This window comes from Mustela lutreola, chromosome 9, assembly GCF_030435805.1.
Source record: "Mustela lutreola isolate mMusLut2 chromosome 9, mMusLut2.pri, whole genome shotgun sequence".
NCBI classification, from domain to species: Eukaryota; Metazoa; Chordata; class Mammalia; order Carnivora; family Mustelidae; genus Mustela; species Mustela lutreola.
The window spans coordinates 31056769-31079003 of record NC_081298.1 but is presented as its reverse complement, the minus strand read 5'-3'; the positions used below and the strand labels follow the sequence as shown (position 1 = coordinate 31079003).

The 22235-nt window shown below is 45.7% G+C and overlaps 1 protein-coding gene across 1 annotated transcript in view; it reads right to left on the bottom strand.

Moving 5' to 3' along the window:
* CDS2 (CDP-diacylglycerol synthase 2) overlaps positions 1-22235 on the bottom strand; it is a 68272-nt gene that overhangs the window by 21576 nt on the left and 24461 nt on the right. Inside the window, exon 2 of the mRNA XM_059133885.1 lies at positions 458-594. Within this exon, the coding sequence (XP_058989868.1) occupies positions 458-594 (137 nt within the window). The remainder of the gene's footprint in view (positions 1-457; positions 595-22235) is intronic.

The following is a 22235-nucleotide window of genomic DNA, read 5'->3' as shown; positions in this document are numbered from 1 at the left end:
GGTGAATTTAAGGAATGTCCACAATGGATGTGTGTGGGAGAGGGAAAACTAAACTTTGACCTAGAAACTTGGGCTCCTCTGTGAAAAGCAGCCTGTTGATTAGTCACAAACCCTTCACAAGTTGTCAGCAACCTTGCCTGCCACCACCCCTTTGTCCACACTTTCCTCCTCCTCAGACTACTGTCCCTCCCGGCCCCACCGAAGCACCCTTCAAAGGCCAGATCCTTCTAGGCTGTGCTCATAGCTGCCATCAAGCACAAGGTTTCATTCAGAGAAGGCCTGAGCAGAAGCAGGGAGACTGTGGCCACTGCCTCTGGGCAGGCCAAGCCTGTACACTTTGATAGCCATGGGCTCACGTCCCATGACCACAGGCTGCCTGAGGACCCTGGGTTTTCCATAGCACTCGGACCTGAGGTGAGGCCCCTGCAAGCATCTGCATCATGAAGCCAGGTTATACCTTGAAGACAAATTGGAAAGGGCCCTGTTGAGGACCTCTGGGGTATCATCTACAGACGTTGATAAAGGAGCAGTCTCCGCTCGGCTCTCACTGTCTGACGCAGTCTCTCCATCTATCTTCACTTCTGACTCCAATTCCTACACAGCAGAAAAACAGGATGAGGAGAAGGTCAAAAATGAGAAGTACATGCCCGTCATAAGAGATCTGTGGGAAAAGACCCCCCAACAAGGCTCGAGGACCTAGCACAGCCAGGTGACAGAGCAGATGGGACTCACAGCGATCCTGACACTCTTCTGACATGTGCCGAGGGGGCCGACTCTGCTGGAAGGGAAGCACACATCTGCCATGGGGGACTGAGGAACAGCCACTATCTGCTCAATCCCCCCTGCCCTCCCAGAGGCAGGGGAGGGAACAGTCTGGAGGAGGGGGAAAGGGACTCTTTTGTATCCAAAAGGGGAGGTAGGCCTGAATTTCAGCAGGACCTCATTCCTGACCCTGCCCTTGCTGCCAGGCTTACTGCCAAGGAGGGTTTGGCCGCGGGGACCCAGAAAGACAAATCCACCTCTAAAACCTCTCCACCAACACCTAAATCATGCAGCAAAGTCCCTGCTCTCCCACAACATGCTGTGGAACCTTAGTACCCCCAGAGTGGCCAGTGGCTCTGGCCAGGCTCTCAGAGAAGAGCCGGGTATGCAGGCTGTTGTCCTCCCAACTAAATGCCCCAAAGTCTGCTGTGTTACTTCCAGACTCCACAGGAGCACCCCATGAGGAGGCCAGCCCTAGGCAGTGTGGAAAACACACCATACTGCTTACTAGAGTCTTGGCTTCACCAAGACTGGGGTGCTGCTGTCCTTTCCAGCCACACAGCCCCAGGCACCAGAGGACCCTGCCATGTCACCCACAGAGTTGCCATCTGGGCTCCGGCCATGTCAGAAACTCACCCTGCTTGTCAACCCCCCCACGAGGGGAGCAGAGTCATGCCAGCAATTGGTTCTCTATCCAAAGTACCAAGGGCAGGCTGCTCTGAATCCTAGGGACCTTACTACTCGGAGCATTTATCTCTTAGAAGAATTTAGAACCACTGCTGTTGGGAAGAGATGGAAAAGAAGTCAAATCATTTCAAATTAGAGTCGAACAATATTGCTTCGATTTGCAGAGTTCTCAATAGCTGTAAGATTGTTTCCCATACCTGTTGGGAGCCACAGAGTCATTCTGGAAGGAAGGGAAAGGAGACAGGAAGATCCTTATCTGAGCAAGTTCAATGGTGGGCCCCAAATCTCCTATTAACCCATGTCTTCTGACTTCTCCATGTTCATCCCACTACATTTCCTTTTATTTAAGCATCTTGGAATCTACTGTTTTTTTTTGACACCTGACACTTTATTAGTAAGGAAACTTGGTTTCGTGAGGGGGTGGGGCTGGGATGGACAAGAAGTGCCCATCTCAGGGGATTTTCCTGGACCACAGGCATTCCTCTACACAGAGTTTGAGGAAATACCATCGTGAATGAATTCCCCAGAGGACAGCACTGTGACTGCCAGGCAGCAGAGAGGGGAGGGGCACCCTAGCACAGCTGGGCCCCTGGGACAGCAGGTCTTCGAAATCAGGCTGGACGTCGATGGCTAGACTGCACACAGACATGCCATCTGGGCCCACCAGGAAGTTCCAGGCGACATCGTTGCGGCAGACTAGAGACCGTGTGATGAAGTGGGGGTCAGTCATGAAGGCAGTGGTGTAGTCATTGGGGCCAGGCAGAGCAGGAAGGTGAAGAGGAGGTGCACCTGCACACACTTCACCTCGCACTTCTCAAAAAAGGATGAGGGTGGGCTCGAACCCGCCACTGGGTCAGAGGTCCTTGAGGGAATTCAGGATGTCTTCATTCCTGATATCCTCCTGACGGCTAGACAGCTAGTACAAGAAGCTGCTACAGTGTGTTCACCCGGGTAGGGTGTGGACCACTGCCTCGGAGGAATGGCACGTTCCAGATGAGCAGACCTTAGCCCACAGGGAGCCGCAGGGCACCCAGGCTTCCGGGCTCGCCAGGGGCCAGCGCACCCTGAGTATGGAGGTGTGGGGCCGACAGCCGCGAAGATGGGATTGTGGAGGTCAGGCTGGGGACCCCATTTTACTTTTCGGCAAGAAGTTCACTATGAAGTAAACTAGAAATGGCAAACGGGTATTTCACCACATCTTCAAAGATTTTGTTATATATGTTTGTGAAAAAAGAAAACAGTCACTTTTTCTTAAGTTGAATAATTTGAATTTCCCCAAGAAGTACATGAAATCGAGCACCGTTTCATGGTTACTGTACCATGTACCCTATGTCACTGTGTTCTCCCAGCCTTCTCTAACCCAATCACTCCTTCTCTTAACCTTCTCATTCTGGGTGCTGGCCACAATGCAGACTGATGGGGATATTTTTGTACTTGTCTGTTGTTCCCTCAAGACAAGGACCACCTTTTCCTCTTCACGTACCCATGCCTGGTACAGAGCAAAATGCTTACAAATGGATGGGAAAATAATGGAGAGAGGAAGCCAGGAATTAATTCCAGGTATGGTAAAGAGCTACCCAGCCCCTGCCCTCAGGGAAATAGCTCCTTCTAAACTACACTAAAACCGAGGGCTTTAACTAGTGTAAGACTGCTAATAAGAGGCAGCTGGCTTTGGTGAGGGACCTATCCAGATGACCTCATCAGCAGGATGTGAGGCAAGAGCCTTAGCTTCTAATGACATGGTCACTGTTCCTTAGGCTGCCACAGCACAGCGAGGGGGCTCTGGACAAGTCCACGCAAGTGCCTCCATATTGCAGTGTCCTCACCTTATCAAACAGGCCCAGAAAGATCTTCCTTCCTAAAGAGATACCGCCAAACTCCCACCGCCCCTCCCCCCACCCCCACCGCATGGCTCTGTCCTAATCCGGCACTGAAGGTTCTGAACCACAGCAATGCCTCTGGAATCATCCCTCTCCAGTTAGAGTGAACGAAGACTGAGGCATTCAGAAAAGCTTTCCCTTCCTTATATTAACATAAACACCCACACCCCAGTGGCAACCATCAGCACAGGAATGATGCTGCAGATTATCTAGATCTGACCCCTAACCCGAGGAGCTTCAGCATGTGACCTCCTGGGCCCCACCAAGGCCTCCCACATTTGTTCACCAGGAGCATCAGGAAGCCACAGGGGCTTAGCTGGAGTCCAGCACAGGAGAGAGCCTGTATCCAGCCACAAGCGCATGTGCGCGTGCACACACACACACACACACGCACGCATGCATGCCCCAGCACAAGGTTATTTTTAACTTATCCATCCGTCGTCAAGGAGATTCACAAAGGCTGCTGGTTTCCCTAGGCGAGGAAGGGCAGGAAGGAGCCCAGGCAGAGTGCCCACAGGGGAGGGGCAGTGAGCTCCAGCTCAGTGCTGAGCCTCTCTGGTCCTTCCACATCCTTTGATGAGCATTCGCCCAGCACTGTGTCCTGCAAGATCACCCTGACTCCTGTCCTTCCTTGCGAGAAGGGGTGAGGGGTAGTGGGGTATCCGGGGCAGAAAGCAGTACAAGAGCTAGTGCTCTATCTATAGTTCTAGATGCTATAAGGGGTGCTTGGGGGGCGCAGTCAGATAAGCAGCCGACTCTTGATTTTGGCTCAGGTCATGATCTCAAAGTCCTGGGATCCAGCCTTGCCTGATGCAGGGGCTAAGAAATGAAGTTAAGAAATAAAGCTAAGAAATGAAGTTAACACCCTAAAGGAACAAGCCTGAAAGAGGGTAACTTTCTAAGTTTTACCTGCCTCATAAGCAAGTAACCCCAGGACCCATGCGTGATGCAGGTCACTGAATCAGCATCTCCAGAACCCTTACTGGAGGCACCCTCTGAGCAGGAGACCAGCACCCACCCAGACAACCACTCCCTCACAAGCTACAATAGGACCCAGCAAGGAGGAAGGGCAAATCCCTGTGCAAGGGGCAAGGGCATAGCCCAAAAAACATGGATGGGGAGCAGGCAAGACAGCCAGCTCTCTGGGCTCCTGACCCCCAGTTCACCACCTCAACCCCTTGGTGTAGATGTCACAAGAGAACAGGCCAAGGGAATAAAAAGCGAAGAGAACTTGGAGGCTTACGGTGTTCGGGGCTCCTTTCCACCCCGTGGGAAAAGGCCTTTCGCTCAGACCTCAGGGACTTCCTCTTTGGCTGCTTATGCCTGAGTGAAAGCAGCCAAGTCCAAGCGGCAACTTCCATCATAGGCAGGGATGCCGAGGGGCCAGGGACCTGGCCCAAGTTCTTGCCCAGCAGCAAGGTGGCACATGCCAGACCAAGAGTCGGAGGTGCTAGAGGTACACTGGTGCGCTCCTCCAGGGGATGACAAGATCGGCAGATGCAGAGGATGACCTCCAGCAGGAGGAAGCAGTGGCCAGTCTGGGAGAGCAGGGCCCAGGCCCCAGCTCTGATGCTCACTATACTCCCCGGAGGCCTCAGATCTCTTGGTGTTCCCAGGGAAGAAAGGATCCCTTATCTTATCTGGAATGATCAAATGCCACAGCAATGGAAGTCTGTGAAACCGATAAAGAGGGAGGCGGAAGAGCAACACCGCCACCCACAGCCCTCAGTATCCTGACCAGGGCACATAGGACAGCAACATAGAGCCTTAATCCCCCCACCCCCTGCCACCAGGCAACCTGGGCACCCTTCCCAAGGAGGGTGGCATGGGAAGAATGGTGGCCGGCAGGACCTGCTGGGGCCCATGTGCTCACCAGTTACGTGAGCTCAGCATCGCCCTGTCCCGCTTCCTCTTCCATGGCTTCCATTCATCCAGTACGCAGCCCCCCAACTCAAAAGTAACCCACTTCCCAAAGCTACTGACACATAAAGGCAGCGGCCCATACTAGTGCTCTCTGGAGTGGGATGTGTGCAACACAATCCACTGAAGTGTGGGAAGAAATGTTACAACTAACTTCTATTTTTCTCCTTTGTATTTTCTTTCCTGTGCATGCTTTATAATGGGCCTACCAGTACACGTACATAACTCCGTAAGTCTGTGCAAGCTGGGCACAGGGCTAAAGCATCACATACACGTCAGACTCGGCAGTATCTCAGTGGCCATGGGCTCCCTGCTTCCCAGTGTGCTGAGCAGTGCCTGGAACAGAGCAGGCACCCAAGGACTTGGTGACCTAATGAGTTAATGAGAATTCTACTTGACCTACCACAGACCAAAGCATCAGACTGCATGGAGAGAGTGACAGAACCCACTGTGATCTCTAGCTCACATGCCACCACCCATGCCCCTGCCTCCCCAGTGGCCCTCACAGCGGGACCAGACTAGTCCAGTCCCACTCCATCCCCCTCCCTGTCGGGAGGGTAGCAAGGAAAAACTGCTTTGCTGCTTTAAACTGTCTCAGCCCAGCTTCCAGGCAGCCCCTCCCTTTCAACCCAAAGGCCCAGATCAGAGGCTCTGAAATTCTATCTCCATCAACAACCATCCTCCACAGTCCCTTAGTCATTCCCCAAGGGGCCTGGAGCTGGTGTAAACAGGAAACAAAAGAAATTTCAAAATAAAGAAAAAAGCTCCCTTCTGGGCCTTCCTTGTCCACTTAGACCCTGAAGGGAAAGCAGAAAGTCTGACTGATAAGGGACAGAGGGAATATCATGGGTACCAAGGCTCACAAGAGGCCTGAGGCCTGCTGACATTTTTGGAGGAACTCTTTCTAGGAAAGGCTTCCCCTACCAGCCTTCCAGGGCCCCTGCCCAGAAGGCAACCCTAGCCCTGACCGAGGGTCAGAACAGCACAGCACAGAAACTTTCCTTCAGTGGAAGCAAGAGAAGGCAATGAGAGAGGGCCAGAGAACACAGCAGGTGGGAAGGGAAGCTCCCTGCAATTGAGGCCTGGCTTTTCCTGGCCTGGGGATGGACCTGCACTCACAGAGCTCATTTTCACTGTTATTTTCTGGGTAGAAAACCCTACCCTCTTCCCACTCCTTCCTAATTCCCAGTGCTTCCTGAAGGACTGCCTTGAGCTTATGAAAGCTTACAAGGCAGCATCCTTTTGGGGCTCCCTTCTGGTCATCATTGGTGTCAGGGTACACCCTCTGACCTTATTGTTTCTCAAGACTCCACAGTGACACCCCCAAGTGGTTGACGGTCAGAACTTGAGCAAAAAAAAGTGTGGCTGTGGCCAGGCTACACAGGAGCCCTTGGCATTGTATCTACCAGACTCTGGGCAGAAGGTACTCACCCTATCCCATACCCCATTTCCTTACCAGATGCCAACTCAGTTTTCTACCTTCCTAAAGAAAACATATTAATATTCTGTTCCTGTTTGCCCAAAAGGGGCAAAAAACTAGGGGAAAAAAATAAGTGATAGCAACCACTAGGCTCTTCCCTCTCTTTTTCACTTTCAGGGAAATTTCATTAAGAGGTATGCTCAGGGCACTGGCTGGTTCTGCTTCCAACAACTCGGCCCTTTCCACTGGCAGTGCATTCAAATTCATAAGTTTCATTTACTCGGTGAATTATGGAATTCATACAAACTATGTTTTGCGCCGCTTTAGATGCAAATCACAAACCTTATCCTGGAAGAAAGTCATCAGGCTGAGCCTAACCCTTCTGCTAAATATTGGGCTTGCCATCTTCTTAAACCCTGTGGGAGCTGCCAGGGCAATCCACTCCCCCACTTATAGACACATCCCCAGGAGAGAAATCGCCAGAAACAGGCTTATCTTTAATAAGAGCATCAGAGACCTAAGTGTCCCTCCTACTAAGAAAGTCAAGTATGGGTGGGGTGTGTGTGTATGTAGTGTTAGGAATAGCAAATATTTCTAGCTTTTTCTAATGTTAATCCCATTTGCCAAGTTCACTTCTTTAGACAAAAGATCAAGGAAGAGGAGTCCTACTCTGAAAGTTCACAGTCATCTGCAATATGGCCATGCCCCTGTCCTCTGAAAGCCTCCCATCAATATGACCCACAGAAAATGTGCTCAGCTACTTCAGATGGACTGCTTCACCTATGTCCACAGGTGACTGCACTCCACACCAAAGGGTTCCAGAGAAAGGACATGAAAGATGCAGGTGTGCGAGACTCAGCTTTTAAAAACCTGACTCAGAAAGAAAAATCTGATCCTGTCACTCCCTGTCCTGAACTCCCTCTGGAGCAGCCCAGTCTAAATGGAGGCAATTTGCCTCTAGTGATCTGAAGGATAGATAGCTACAGGATAGGTCCACACTTGTTTCAATGATGTTCCAGGCACTCTGAGATAAGGGTCTTGTTTACCTTCCCAGCTTCATTCCTCACAGCCATTCTGAAGTACAGTCAGTTCCTAGAACAGGCCGTACTTTGTCACCTTCAGGGCTTTTGTTCATTCTGTTCCTACCTAGAACAGTCTTTGCACATCACTTCTACGGACACCCATCTCTCTTCTTTCTGGCCAATTTTAATTTACCCTTTGAATCTTGGCTAAAAGATCCCTTTCTCTCCAAAGCTTTCCCAACTCCCTGTGTGCCCCAGTGGCCCCCTAACATTTCTTAAGAGGACACACCACACTGCACGGACTCCTGCTATTGACTGCCTCACAGTACATCCAGCATCTGGCATGGGGCCCACAACAGAGAAGACAGTTAAGCAGGTCTTACCACATATGCTTAAGGGGACTCAGCCAATCACTCTAAGAGGATCCAGGGTGTCCTGAATTGGCGGAGAGCTGAGTGACTTAGCAACTCATTTTCTGTGCTCTTAACAAGTACTATTGTACTTGAGGGGGGCGGCTGGGTGGCTTAGTCGGTTGAGCGTCTGACTCTTGATTTTGGCTGGGGTCATGATCACAGGGTCGGGGGATCCAAGCCCATGTAGGGCTCCATGCTCAGTGGAGAGTCTACTTGAAGATTCTCTCCCTTTGTCCCTCCCCCAAGTTGTGTGCATGTGGCCAACTGTGTACCTGCTCACTCTCTCTCAGGTAAATATTTTTTTTAAGACTTTATTTACTTACTTAAGAAAGAGAGTGAGTGAGAGAAAGAGCTCCAGTGAGAGGAGGGACAGAGGGAAAAAATCCATGCAAGGGTCGATTACAGGACCATGGCTTCTTCAAGACCTGAGCCAAAGGAGATGCTTAAGTAACTAGCCATTCGGTACCCCTAAATAAATCTTTAAAACAAAACAAGTACTACATGAAGCATCACAGGGCTGAAGCCCATGGTCTCACTATCTATCTTCTTTCTTTGTCATAAAAGCCCTGATTTTTAGCTGGGCTTAGAACCAAGACTACGTTTTCCAACTCTGGCCAGTGAGTTATTAGCACAGATGCTGTGTACAATCCTACCCTTCTTCTTTCATGCTGACTAGAATGCAGACTGCCTCGCTGGGGCTCCAGCAACAAATGAGGAGGTGAAATCCACCTCTTATGAATGACTAAGATGGAATGAGCTGACAACGAGGAAAGAACAGCTATGGAGGATGACTGTTTAATAGGGCAAACACAGTAAAAGGGCCTGCGCTGCTTATTACATGAGAGAGAAGAGCACTTCTATTCTGGGGTTTCAGTCATTTGTGGCCAAACACATCCTAAATGCTATCGGGGATGAAAAAAGCCCAGGATTTGCAATAGAGGTATTTCTGAGAACAGTTCAATAACAGAAGAAGAAGCTGTCTGAATGTAAGGCTTTCAAATTCACACACAGGACTGGGTCCCAACCTCCTCAAAAATGCCAGTCTCATACATAAAACCAAGAGTGTGGATGACAGAGAATGAACAGGAATTCTCCTTTCTCCCAACACCCTCTCCCACCTTTCCCACTCAACCTCCCTCTGGAGTAAATGCATCCATTACTAACAGAAGAATCATACAACTCTTAACTGGTATCCATCATCGCAAGACATTATTTCATTCAGGTCAGAGATGACCAAAGGTGGAAAAATGGCCTCTGTCTCCCAGGAGGCTCTGCCCAAGGTTCTGTCCTGAGGAGATCACTTGTTTTTCCACTGTCTTACAGAGTCAGAGCACAAAATACTAGAAGCCCTGCTGGAATCCAATAGGTCCTCTTACTTTCTGTTCCCTAGTCATGGATCTTTATTGAACATTTAAGGAAAAACGAGTGTTCAGCCTTGCTGAGGGAGAAAGCAACTTAAAAAAAAAAAAAGTTTCCTCTTTATTAGAGAAAGACTCTTTCAAAGAGAATATATCAAATACTATTCAAAAGGGGCCCCTGGGTGGCTCAGTGGGTTAAAGCCTCTGCCTTTGGCTAAGGTCATGATCCCAGGGTCCTGGGAGCCAGCCCCACATTGAGCTCTCTGCTCAGCGGGGAGCCTGCCCCTTCTCTCTGCCTGCTGCTCTGCTTACTTGTGATCTCTGTCAAATAAATAAATAAAATCTTTAAAAAAAAATACTACCCAAAAATATAGTAAAATGAAAAAGAAAGATATATTTGCAATCCCAAAAATGGGCTCAAGTGTGCTCCTTAGACCTCTGCCAGAAAGTGAAACCAAGACCAGCTGCTGAGGTCTATATCTGACAAGCCCCTAAATCATAAATTGCCATCTGGTACCTGCCTCAGTTTCCCTCATCTCCAACAGTGCTTACTACAAAGGTGACAAGGTAAGTGGACATGAGAGCTGATGTCCCCATGGTTTGTGCCCCAACCTCCCCTGCCCCTGTAAGTGGGCAAGCGCCCTAAGCTGTTTTATAGCATTGGAATATTGTCACTTTTTTGGTACTCCTGATTCATAACCAACAGTCATGGAAATACATGCTAATCAAATAGATTTCCTCTCCATTGGGGGAAAAAAAATTTAACAGTGTTCTCAATCTCAGAATTGTCGTATTGACTGTAGATGAAATTATGAAAGCAACAAAGTGAAATGGCTTTTTTGATAAATCATTAAGGATGCACGGGAAAACAAGAAAGCCATTTAAGAAATAAAAGACTCCTGATCCCCAAAGATGGGATAATTTGAGTGTTAAAAGACTAAATGTGACTTAAACACAAGTATATGAAAATCTGTGAGTTCATAATGATAACTGTAAGAAGCCACACTGGCTACCTTTGAAGGCTGCTGGGACACTAGATCATCTTTTGAAAATCAATAATTAAAAGGAAAGAGTCCTTAGCGTGCCCTTACCACATAATGGGTATGAGGAAATTGATTAAACTATTCTCTTTTGTGTTTGAAAAGCTCCTTTAATAAAAAAGTTTAGAAGGGAAAAAAGGTGCAGGGGCAGGAGCTGCCTGGTCTGCTGAAGGGCAAGTGATTATGAGATTCCTCAACAGAGAAAAACCAACATGGCCTCAGTGTGATGTCCCAGGCTCTCAGAACTAAAACAAACATGAAATTTCTAACACGTTTAGAAATAAAACAGCCTCAGTGCTGCCAAACTGGATGGACTTTCCAGTCTTCATCTTGTACCTCTTGGCAATGTTAGATCTGGTTTACGGCTTCCTCCTTGAAACATTCCTCTCTCAGCTTCCATGATACACACTTTCCAGGTTCTCATCTTATCTGACTGCTCTGTCTCAGTATCTGTACTATTTTCCCTCTCCAAGACCTCTAAATGCTGGACTGTTCTGGTCAGATTCTAAACCCCCTACACTCTCTCCCTAATTATCATCATCCAGCCCTTCGGTTTTAATTACCAGTTCCACCAACCTCAATCCCTCCTCCAGTGGCAGACACAACTACTGTTTCCAAATACTTAACGACACCTCCACCAGAAAGGTCTCATAGGCATCTCAAACCTAACTATCTAAACAAAACTACAGATGTTGCCCACAAAACTGGTAATCCTGAGGGCTCACCATGCCCACATGTAATTGTAATTGTAATTGTAATTTAACAAAAGTGTCAAAAGTAATTGACACCACAATCTGTATCCTGTATAAGCCAGAAACTTGGGAGTGATGCTTAATTCCTCTCCCCTCATCTTCCCCCAGGTACCAGACACTATAGGTGTCTCCCTCCAAAAATCCATTTCACTCTTCCTAGAGGGCACACAGTAGTCTGTGCAAACTAATTATTTTAATTCCATCTCCTTTTTCACAGCAACAGTTTCCTGAAGAGGCATTTTTATCCCCAGCCGAAGCCATGATTGTTTTAGAGTAGGCACTTAGCCTAAGATGGTACAATCAAAATATAGCTCTAGAATCTGATAAAAAGGCCATGGGGGAGACACTTGAGCTCTCCCTCACTAGCATGAGGAAAAAGGAAATCAGGTGCTACTAGCACTGGCATGCACCTCCACAACAGCCTAAGGATGACCAACACCTGAAAGGCAAGGACAGAGAATGGTTTAAGCCAATCAATTTCATGCTTATTTGCAACTAGATTTGCAAATTATTTGTAAACGCAAGTCCTGTTGAATCCACAGCCAAAATATATCAAATCTATCCTTTTTTATCTCAGCAGTGACTAGGCTCATCCCAGCCCCCATCATGTCTCATCTACAATGGATTCCTAATTGCTCCCTCCCAGCCTCCCTTCTCCTCAGAGCCAGTAGTCTTTCTAAAACTCGTATCACTTTGTGAAAATTAAAGAAAGGACGCCTTGTTCACAATGAAGTCAGGAGGCCAGCAGGGGAAGCTCTCATGCCCTACCTCTCCTAGTCAAGTGCAGACCCAACAGGAAGACACTATCTTTCAAGTCAGTAGGTCAAGTCACTACTACTTTACTATCTCAGCAGGAGGAAGAAAGGTTCTTTTTCTTCCCTGGTAACAGCCCAGCCAATGAGAGACAGTCCCAACCCAGCCAATGAAAAGCTACCATTCCAGTTTACTCCCTTGGACTTTTTGTTTGAAATAGCCTTGCCACCTTCCCCCATTCTCCTCCATGGTAGACCATTCTTCTTTGTTCTGTTAACTTGCCCATGGTTTTGGAAGCAGTTTTCTTGTTTCAGATTACAAGTCTCTGTCATTTCCCAGCAAACCCACTTTTGCTGGTAACATGACTTTTATCTTTAATGTTAACATTAGTTGTGGTAGGAAGTGGGACCCAGGAAAGATCCCTCAAAACTCCAAGGCTGGTGAGCAAACAGGTGCCAGTACCCATAGAGCCAAATGGGTTCACTGCTTTCTCGACGACCCTGGAGTGTGAAGGTTAAGTTTTTTCCTGGATTTTAAGCTCTACTTTGTGTCCAAGCTCTTTATTTGAAATCTATCTTAAGGTCTTGTTTCTTATGAGAGTACTCTTTTGCCCTTCAGTCTGACTCCGTTTCAGAGACAGACTTCCTATTGGAACTGTCCTGGCCTTCGGCCTGATTCCTTCTCGAACCAGGCTCTTCCTGTTTAAATTGTGCTTTCAGGCATTTTCTCCTTGCTTTAGAGAAAAACCTCTAAGGTATGGGATCCCAGTCATCAGAATGCTTTGAAAGTGCCCCCCTTTCTGGGACCCTCACTGGTTTTATGTTTAAAAACTATGGCCCCTCACAGGAAATATTGAAAGGGGTCCTCTAAGCAAAGAGAGAGCCTACAAGTGGTAGATCAGAAAGGAACAGAGACTATATACAGTAACAGTCACCTTACAGGCAAAACAATGGCACTAAATTCATATCTCTCAATAGTTACCCTGAATGTTAATGGGCTAAATGCCCCTGTCAAAAGACACAGGGTATCAGAATGGATAAAAAAACAAAACCCATCCATATGTTGCCTCCAAGAAACTCATTTTAAACCCGAAGACACCTCCAGATTTAAAGTGAGGGGGTGGAAAAGAATTTACCATGCTAATGGACATCAGAAGAAAGCAGGAGTGGCAATCCTTATATCAGATCAATTAGATTTTAAGCCAAAGACTATAATAAGAGATGAGGAAGGACACTATATCATACTCAAAGGTTCTGTCCAACAAGAAGATTTAACAATTTTAAATATCTATGCCCCCAACGTGAGAGCAGCCAACTATATAAACCAATTAATAATAAAATCAAAGAAACACATCAACAATAATACAATAATAGTAGGGGACTTTAACACTCCCCTCACTGAAATGGACAGATCATCCAAGCAAAAGATCAGCAAGGAAATAAAGGCCTTAAACGACACACTGGACCAGATGGACATTACAGATATATTCAGAACATTTCATCCCAAAGCAACAGAATACACATTCTTTTCTAGTGCACATGGAACATTCTCCAGAATAGATCACATCCTGGGTCCTAAATCAGGACTCAACCGGTATCAAAAGATTGGGATCATTCCCTGCATATTTTCAGACCACAATGCTCTAAAGCTAGAACTCAACCACAAAAGGAAGTTTGAAAAGAACCAAAATACATGGAGACTAAACAGTATCCTTCTAAAGAATGAATGGGTCAACTGGGAAATTAAAGAAGAATTGAAAAAAATCATGGAAACAAATGATAATAAAAATACAACGGTTCAAAACCTGTGGGACACAACAAAGGCAGTCCTGAGAGGAAAATATATAGCGGTACAAGCCTTTCTCAAGAAACAAGAAAGGTCTCAGGTACACAATCTAACCCTACACCTAAAGGAGCTGGAGAAAAAACAAGAAAGAAACCCTAAGCCTAGCAGGAGAAGAGAAATCATAAAGATCAGAGCAGAAATCAATGAAATAGAAACCAAAAAAACAATAGAACAAATCAACGAAAGTAGGAGCTGGTTCTTTGAAAGAATTAATAAAATTGATAAACCCCTGGCCAGACTTATCAAAAAGAAAAGAGAAAGGACCCAAATAAATAAAATCATGAATGAAAGAGGAGAGATCACAACTAACACCAAAGAAATACAAACTATTATAAGAACATACTATGAGCAACTCTACGGCAATAAATTTGACAATCTGGAAGAAATGGATGCATTCCAAGAAACATATAAACTACCACAACTGAACCAGGAAGAAATAGAAAGCCTGAACAGACCCATAACCAGTAAGGAGATTGAAACAGTCATTAAAAATCTCCAAACAAACAAAAGCCCAGGGCCAGACGGCTTCCCGGGGGAATTCTACCAAACATTTAAAGAAGAACTAATTCCTATTCTCCTGAAACTGTTCCAAAAAATAGAAATGGAAGGAAAACTTCCAAACTCATTTTATGAGGCCAGCATCACCTTGATCCCAAAACCAGACAAGGATCCCACCAAAAAAGAGAGCTATAGACCAATATCCTTGATGAACACAGATGCGAAAATACTCAACAAAATACTAGCCAATAGGATTCAACAGTACATTAAAAAGATTATTCACCACGACCAAGTGGGATTTATTCCAGGGCTGCAAGGTTGGTTCAACATCCGCAAATCAGTCAATGTGATACAACACATCAATAAAAGTAAGAACAAGAACCATATGATACTCTCAATAGATGCTGAAAAAGCATTTGACAAAGTACAGCATCCCTTCCTGATCAAAACTCTTCAAAGTGTAGGGATAGAGGGCACATACCTCAATATCATCAAAGCCATCTATGAAAAACCCACTGCAAATATCATTCTCAATGGAGAAAAACTGAAAGCTTTTCCACTAAGGTCAGGAACACGGCAGGGATGTCCATTATCACCACTGCTATTCAACATAGTACTAGAGGTCCTAGCCTCAGCAATCAGACAACAAAAGGAAATTAAAGGCATCCAAATCGGCAAAGAAGAAGTCAAATTATCACTCTTCGCAGATGATATGATACTATATGTGGAAAACCCAAAAGACTCCACTCCAAAACTGCTAGAACTTATACAGGAATTCAGTAAAGTGTCAGGATATAAAATCAATGCACAGAAATCAGTTGCATTTCTCTACACCAACAGCAAGACAGAAGAAAGGGAAATTAAGGAGTCAATCCCATTTACAATTGCACCCAAAACCATAAGATACCTAGGAATAAACCTAACCAAAGAGACACAGAATCTATACTCAGAAAACTATAAAGTACTCATGAAAGAAATTGAGGAAGACACAAAGAAATGGAAAAATGTTCCATGCTCCTGGATTGGAAGAATAAATATTGTGAAAATGTCTATGCTACCTAAAGCAATCTACACATTTAATGCAATTCCTATCAAAGTACCATCCATCTTTTTCAAAGAAATGGAACAAATAATTCTAAAATTTATATGGAACCAGAAAAGACCTCGAATAGCTAAAGGGATATTGAAAAAGAAAGCCAACGTTGGTGGCATCACAATCCCGGACCTCAAGCTCTATTACAAAGCTGTCATCATCAAAACAGTATGGTACTGGCACAAAAACAGACCCATAGATCAATGGAACAGAATAGAGAGCCCAGAAATAGACTCTCAACTCTATGGTCAACTAATCTTCGACAAAGCAGGAAAGAATGTCCAGTGGAAAAAAGACAGCCTCTTCAATAAATGGTGCTGGGAAAATTGGACAGCCACATGCAGAAAAATGAAATTGGACCATTTCCTTACACCACACACAAAAATAGACTCAAAATGGATGAAGGACCTCAATGTGAGAAAGAAATCCATCAAAATCCTTGAGGAGAACACAGGCAGCAACCTCTTTGACCTCAGCCGCAGCAACATTTTCCTAGGAACAACGCCAAAGGCAAGGGAAGCAAGGGCAAAAATGAACTATTGGGATTTCATCAAGATCAAAAGCTTTTGCACAGCAAAGGAAACAGTTCACAAAATCAAAAGACAACTGACAGAATGGGAGAAGATATTTGCAAACGACATATCAGATAAAGGACTAGTGTCCAGAATCTATAAAGAACTTAGGAAACTCAACACCCAAAGAACAAATAATCCAATCAAGAAATGGGCAGAGGACATGAGCAGACATTTCTGCAAAGAAGACATCCGGATGGCCAACAGACACATGAAAAAGTGCTCCATATCACTCGGCATCAGGGAAATACAAGTCAAAACCACAATGCGATATCACCTCACACCAGTCAGAATGGCTAAAATCAACAAGTCAGGAAATGACAGATGCTGGCGAGGATGCGGAGAAAGGGGAACCCTCCTACACTGTTGGTGGGAATGCAAGCTGGTGCAACCTCTCTGGAAAACAGCATGGAGGTCCCTCAAAATGTTGAAAATAGAACTGCCCTATGACCCAGCAATTGCACTATTGGGCATTTACCCTAAAGATACAAACGTAGTGATCCAAAGGGGCACGTGTACTCGAATGTTTATAGCAGCAATGTCCTCAATAGCCAAACTATGGAAAGAACCTAGATGTCCATCAACAGATGAATGGATCAAGAAGATGTGGTATATATACACAATGGAATACTATGCAGCCATCAAAAGAAATGAAATCTTGCCATTTGCGACAACATGGATGGAACTAGAGCGTATCATGCTTAGCGAAATAAGTCAGGCGGAGAAAGACAACTATCATATGATCTCCCTGATATGAGGAAGTGGTGATGCAACATGGGGGCTTAAGTGGGTACGAGAAGAATAAATGAAAGAAGATGGGATTGGGAGGGAGACAAACCATAAGTGACTCTTAATCTCACAAAACAAACTGAGGGTTGTTGGGGGGAGGGGGTTTGGGAGAAGGGGGTGGTATTATGGACATTGGGGAGGGTATGTGTTTTGGTGAGTGCTGTGAAGTGTGTAAACCTGGTGATTCACAGACCTGTACCCCTGGGGATAAAAATATATGTTTATAAAAACTAAAAAAATTTATTAAAATTAAAAAAAAAAAAAAAAAAAAACTATGGCCCCTCCACATGCACATTTATAACCAAATAGACAGATTTAGTGAAAAGTACTTTAGAGCACCAATAGCTATTATGGGGAACTTTCGATCTCCCCAAACTTGTTTTTCTCAAATTAAATTAGAAAGCTGTGGCTCCTTAAATGAGAGACAGAGAGAGACCTGAATGGGATGCCCATTTTAATTGATACCTTGAGGGATCCAAACGTTTTCAGGATTCAAAGATTGCCTCTGTGCAAAACACTATTTCTAAATTAACTGAGCCAAGCAAATCATGGAAAGAAGACTAAACGGCTTCTAAGTCTTCTTTTTCTAACTAAATGGACCAACTTAAACAAAAGTAATTTAAAACTTTAGTGGCCATTATAAAGAACTTTCAATCTCCCCAAACTTACTTTCTCAAAACTGAATTGGGCAGCCATGGCTCTAAAATTGTTAAAACTGAGTATGATTTTGGGATTTGGGGATTTTGAAGCTTCCAAACGTTACCAAGAATCTAAAAACGCCTCTTCTAGACTAATGGAAGCAAGCAAAGGAGAAAAGGGGGCTTCTGAAGCCTCTTTTTTCCTTTCCTGTTTTCTATCTCCAATTTATCTGGTATTCAGTTCCTACCTTTGCTACATCACCCCCCCTTTGTATACTGACCCTTTCACAGAACTTCCCTTTTCCTCTGAACTACTCCCACTCCCTCCTTCCCTGAATGTAATAAAACCTGCCACTTTAAAGTTAAGTCTTGGGATGCGTGGGTGGCTCAGTCGTTAATATTCTGCCTTCAGTATGGGTCATGATTCCAGGGTCCTGGTCAGTATGGGTCATGATTCCAGGGTCCTGGGATCAAGCCCCACATCGGGCTCTCTGCTTGGTGGGAAGCCTGCTTCTCCTTCTCCCACTCCCCCTGCTTGTGTTCCCTCTCTCACCATCTCTGTCAAATAAATAAATAAATCTTTTTAAAAATTTTTTTTAAAAAGTTAAGTCTTTGGATCCAAATAAATCCCAAATCTCTTACGTTCCCTGGACCAAAGTCAGACTGTGAGCCAGAGTTAAAATTTCCTAAAGTGACTCAGGATCCATGTTCGCTGAAGAATTTAACATAGTTTTCCAACTTACCACCCCGGTTTCTAAGATTTGTATCAGCCAGGCCATGCGCTCGTTGGGGAGGACCACACCAAACGCTGGATGAAATTAGCCCCATGAGAACATCCTAAAACATTTAGAGAAACAAACCCCTAACTTTGGCAAGATCCTAGAACGCTCACCGGAAATCTCCATCAGGCAATTACAGTAGCTTTTCCTAAGCCTGTTGACTGAAACAGAATTCAGATTTGCACACAATAGCCTGGTGACCTGGTCGTAACTACTATAACCAACGCCACAGTGTCTCTGGGGAAGATTCTAGTCTTCCTTTAGAGAATCCACCTGGGTAGCATTTAGCTCTCATTTACTAACAGGTTGAACCAGGATTTTTTAGTTGAAGGAGCAGCATGGAATGGGAAACTGCATCTACTCCACATTTAGCTAGCTTGGCAAACCAGCTCACTCACACCCACAAGGGCCACCTGAAAGACCACTAAAACTCTTGATTTTCAACCCCGGCCTATGACGGCCTCTAAACAGACCAAAACCCCTTGGTTTCTGCTATAGGTGCAAAGGGCCAGGGCAATGGGAAAAAAGACTGTTACAAACTTAAGTATTGCAGGAGCCTTCAGCCCTCTTGCCAGCCTTTCCAACGTCCTCCTAATTCCCAGCGACGAAGCTCCAAGGACCTACAGGGGCTCTTCCCAGTCCCCACTCTTAATTGGCCTGAAGAAACCACTCTTCAGACTGAGAATAAATCTTTGTCTTACTGACTCCATAGCTACATTCTCCGTATGCAACGCCAGTCCTGGAGAGCAGGTCCTGCAGGCATCAGAACATGAAAACAGCCCAAATAGAGTGTGTGTGGGGGGGGGGGGGTCTCTCATAAACCTCAAAGGTTCCTGTCTCTGCACCTTACCTTCTTGGTTAGACCCTTGTGATGAAGTTCTAGAACCTAGGTGAGGTTTGGTGGGCTGAGGTCCGGAGTCTTAAGATTGGCAGCCGTCCTGGTGACTTAGTTGGCTGTCCCGTGCCCAAGAGAGACAACTTTCTATAAGAACAGGAATAGAGTGAGGCCATCAAGTTTCTGGGTCTTATTGCCATTCCGGCCAGGGTACTAGCTTACAGCCAAAAGGCAGACGCTCTCCTCCCCATAGAGTAGCCACGGGCTAGAGGATTACAGCCTGAGCAATTGACATGCAAGTGTTCCAATAAGACCATACTCCTTGAAAAGCCCCTGAAATCAGAGTAAATGGAAAGAAAGTACTCACCAATTTTGCACCGAAGCTCAGAGTCCAAATGTAAAGACTCACAGCCCCACATTGGGCGCCATATGATGAAGTTCTAGAACCTAGGTGAGGTTTGGTGGGCTGAGGTCCGGAGCCGATGACCAAGAAAGAATTCTTGAGACATCTTTGGTGCAAAATGGTGGTTTATTAAAGCACGGGGACAGGACCCGTGGGCAGGAAGAGCTGCTGCTGCCCCGGGTTGTGAGGGGTGGTTGGTTATATACGCAGGAGTTGGGTAGGTGAGGACAAAGGGTTATTGGGGCAAAGAATACTATCAGGATATTGAAGGCTTAGTTACTATTAAGTAAAGACAATTGAGAGTCTCCTGGTGGAATGTTACATTCCTGCCATCAAACATCCTTGTTAATGAGATTTAGGTTTAGAAGAAATTTAACTTTATTTGCTTTTCCTTCTACCTCCGCCTCCTTCGGTTTTTATGGAGGGGAGGGTGACATTAGGCTTGAGAAACTGAGTTCTGTGTCTTTGGAATTTGGGCTATTGATAAGGTAACTTCTTTGTTTGTAAATCTCAAGGATATTTGCAAACCAAGGGAGACTCCTGTCTTGTAGAATTGTGATCTTAGTAAGTTAACTATTTATCATTTTATGGCAGTCAGGGGTGCCTGAGGAATGCTACACCTATGGAGGGGAGCGGATGGAGGGGGGGGTGCAAGGCGCCAGCTCTTGCTTTGTCCTCAGCCAGCCTCCTGCTCCCTCATCACTTGGAGAGATTCCCACCCTTTTCTCCTTAGTTTCTGCATCCCATTCATTCATGGGACAAGATTTCTTAGGAAAGTATTATGCCAGAATTTCTCCCGAAAGAAAGAAATAAGTTTAGAATCAAAATTGCCAACCAGGGGGACGCCTGGGTGGCTCAGTTGGTTAAGCAGCAGCCTTCAGCTCAGGTCATCATCCCAGCGTCATGGGATCGAGTCCCACATCAGGCTCCTTGTTCCGCAGGGAGCCTGCTTCTCCCTCTGACTCTGCCTGCCACTCAGTCTGCCTGTGCTCGCTCTCGCTCGCTCTCTCTCTGACAAATAAATAAATAAAATCTTAAAAAAAAAAAAAATTGCCAACCAGGTGGATTAAATGAGCCTTCAGCCTCTTCTGTTTGCTCTATCTCTGATGGCATGATAGAGGAGTCTGGGGACACGGCGCATTTGTCCCCATCGGGTCAGCTGCCACCCTCTTTATGGTCAGATTCCTCAACTGATACTGGCAGGATTCACAGCACGCCTCCCACCAAGATTCATACAGATCCCTCGCCACCTCTCCCCAGAACAAATGCCCTATAAATAAAGAAGCCCTTTAAGGAATCAAGCCCGGAGTAGGAGACCACAGACTCAGGGCCTTATCATCCCCTGTACTAGGCCCTGGGAGCCCCTACTTTACCTGTGAGAAGACCCCTGGCCAGGATGGAGGCTAGTCCAGGACCTCAGAGCAATAAATAACATTATCCCTGGGTGCCCTGTTGTTCTCAACCCCCACACACTGATGTCCTTTCCCACTAAAAGCAAATCCTCCTTCCCTGTAATTGTTCTATATAGTGCACTTTTAGTGTTCCAGTTCATAAGGACAGTATCTTCTTGCTTTCACCTGGGAAGAACAGTAATAAACCTGGACAGTAATGCTCCGGGTTATATAGGCAGACCTTCTTAACTCCTTATAAACCTTAAAAGCTGATTTGGAGGATATAAAGTTTTCTGCAGGCTCTAGTTGGTTATAATATGTATATGATTTGCTTCTCCGCTCCCTTTCTCAAATCTCTTCACAGGAGACAACACTCATCTGCTAAAACTTTTGGCCTTAGGGGAGCCTGGCTGGCTCAATGGATGGAGCACATGACTCTTGATTTTGGGGTTGTGAGTTCAAGCCCCATACTGGGTATAGAAATTACTTAAAAATCTTTAAAAACAAACAAACAAGGAAAAACAACAACCACTTTGGGGTTTAAAGGGACATAAAGTCTCCCTCTCTCCCTCCCTCTCTCTCTCTACATATATATGTTCCCCCCTCCCCCGCCAGTTTGCTCAAACTCAGGTTCCATATTTAGGGCATCTGATCTGGAAACAAGAACTACTTTTGCATCCAGACAGAACTCTTCATGACTGCTTAATACAGACAGATTACCTTCTGGATTTCAATGACTTTTATAGGAAACTCCTATAACCAAAGCAAATTTTTCATGGTTGGCTATTTTTTTTTTTTTTTTTTTTTTAAGATTTTATTTATTTATTTGACAGAGAGAGATCACAAGCAGGCAGAGAGGCAGGCAGAGAGAGAGGAGGAAGCAGGCTCCCTGCCGAGCAGAGAGCCCGATGCGGGGCTCGATCCCAGGACCCCGGGATCACGACCCGAGCCGAAGGCAGCGGCTTAACCCACTGAGCCACCCAGGCGCCCCCATGGTTGGCTATTTTTATTTATAGGATGAAAATGGTAAATATCATGCTGGGTATGCTAGTGTGACTCCTTTGAAGTCATTGAGGCAGCACCTTTACCTTTAGCTACTTCAGCCCAAAAGAGTTACTTGAGCTTAGCCCAGGGCAAAACAGTACATATTTATACTGATAGGGGCTATGCCTTTGGGGTATCTCATGATTTGGAATGTTACGGAAACAACCAGGTATCCCTACCTACAGTGGGACAAAATTAAATATAGCTCCTATGTCCAAAATTTATTAGATGCCATACTTTTGTTGGTTGCTCTGGCTACTATTTAGGTTCCTAGGAATCCCAGATTCAACTCCCTGGATGCCAATTGAACACCTTGCTGAAATTTCTGCCAAAAACACTGT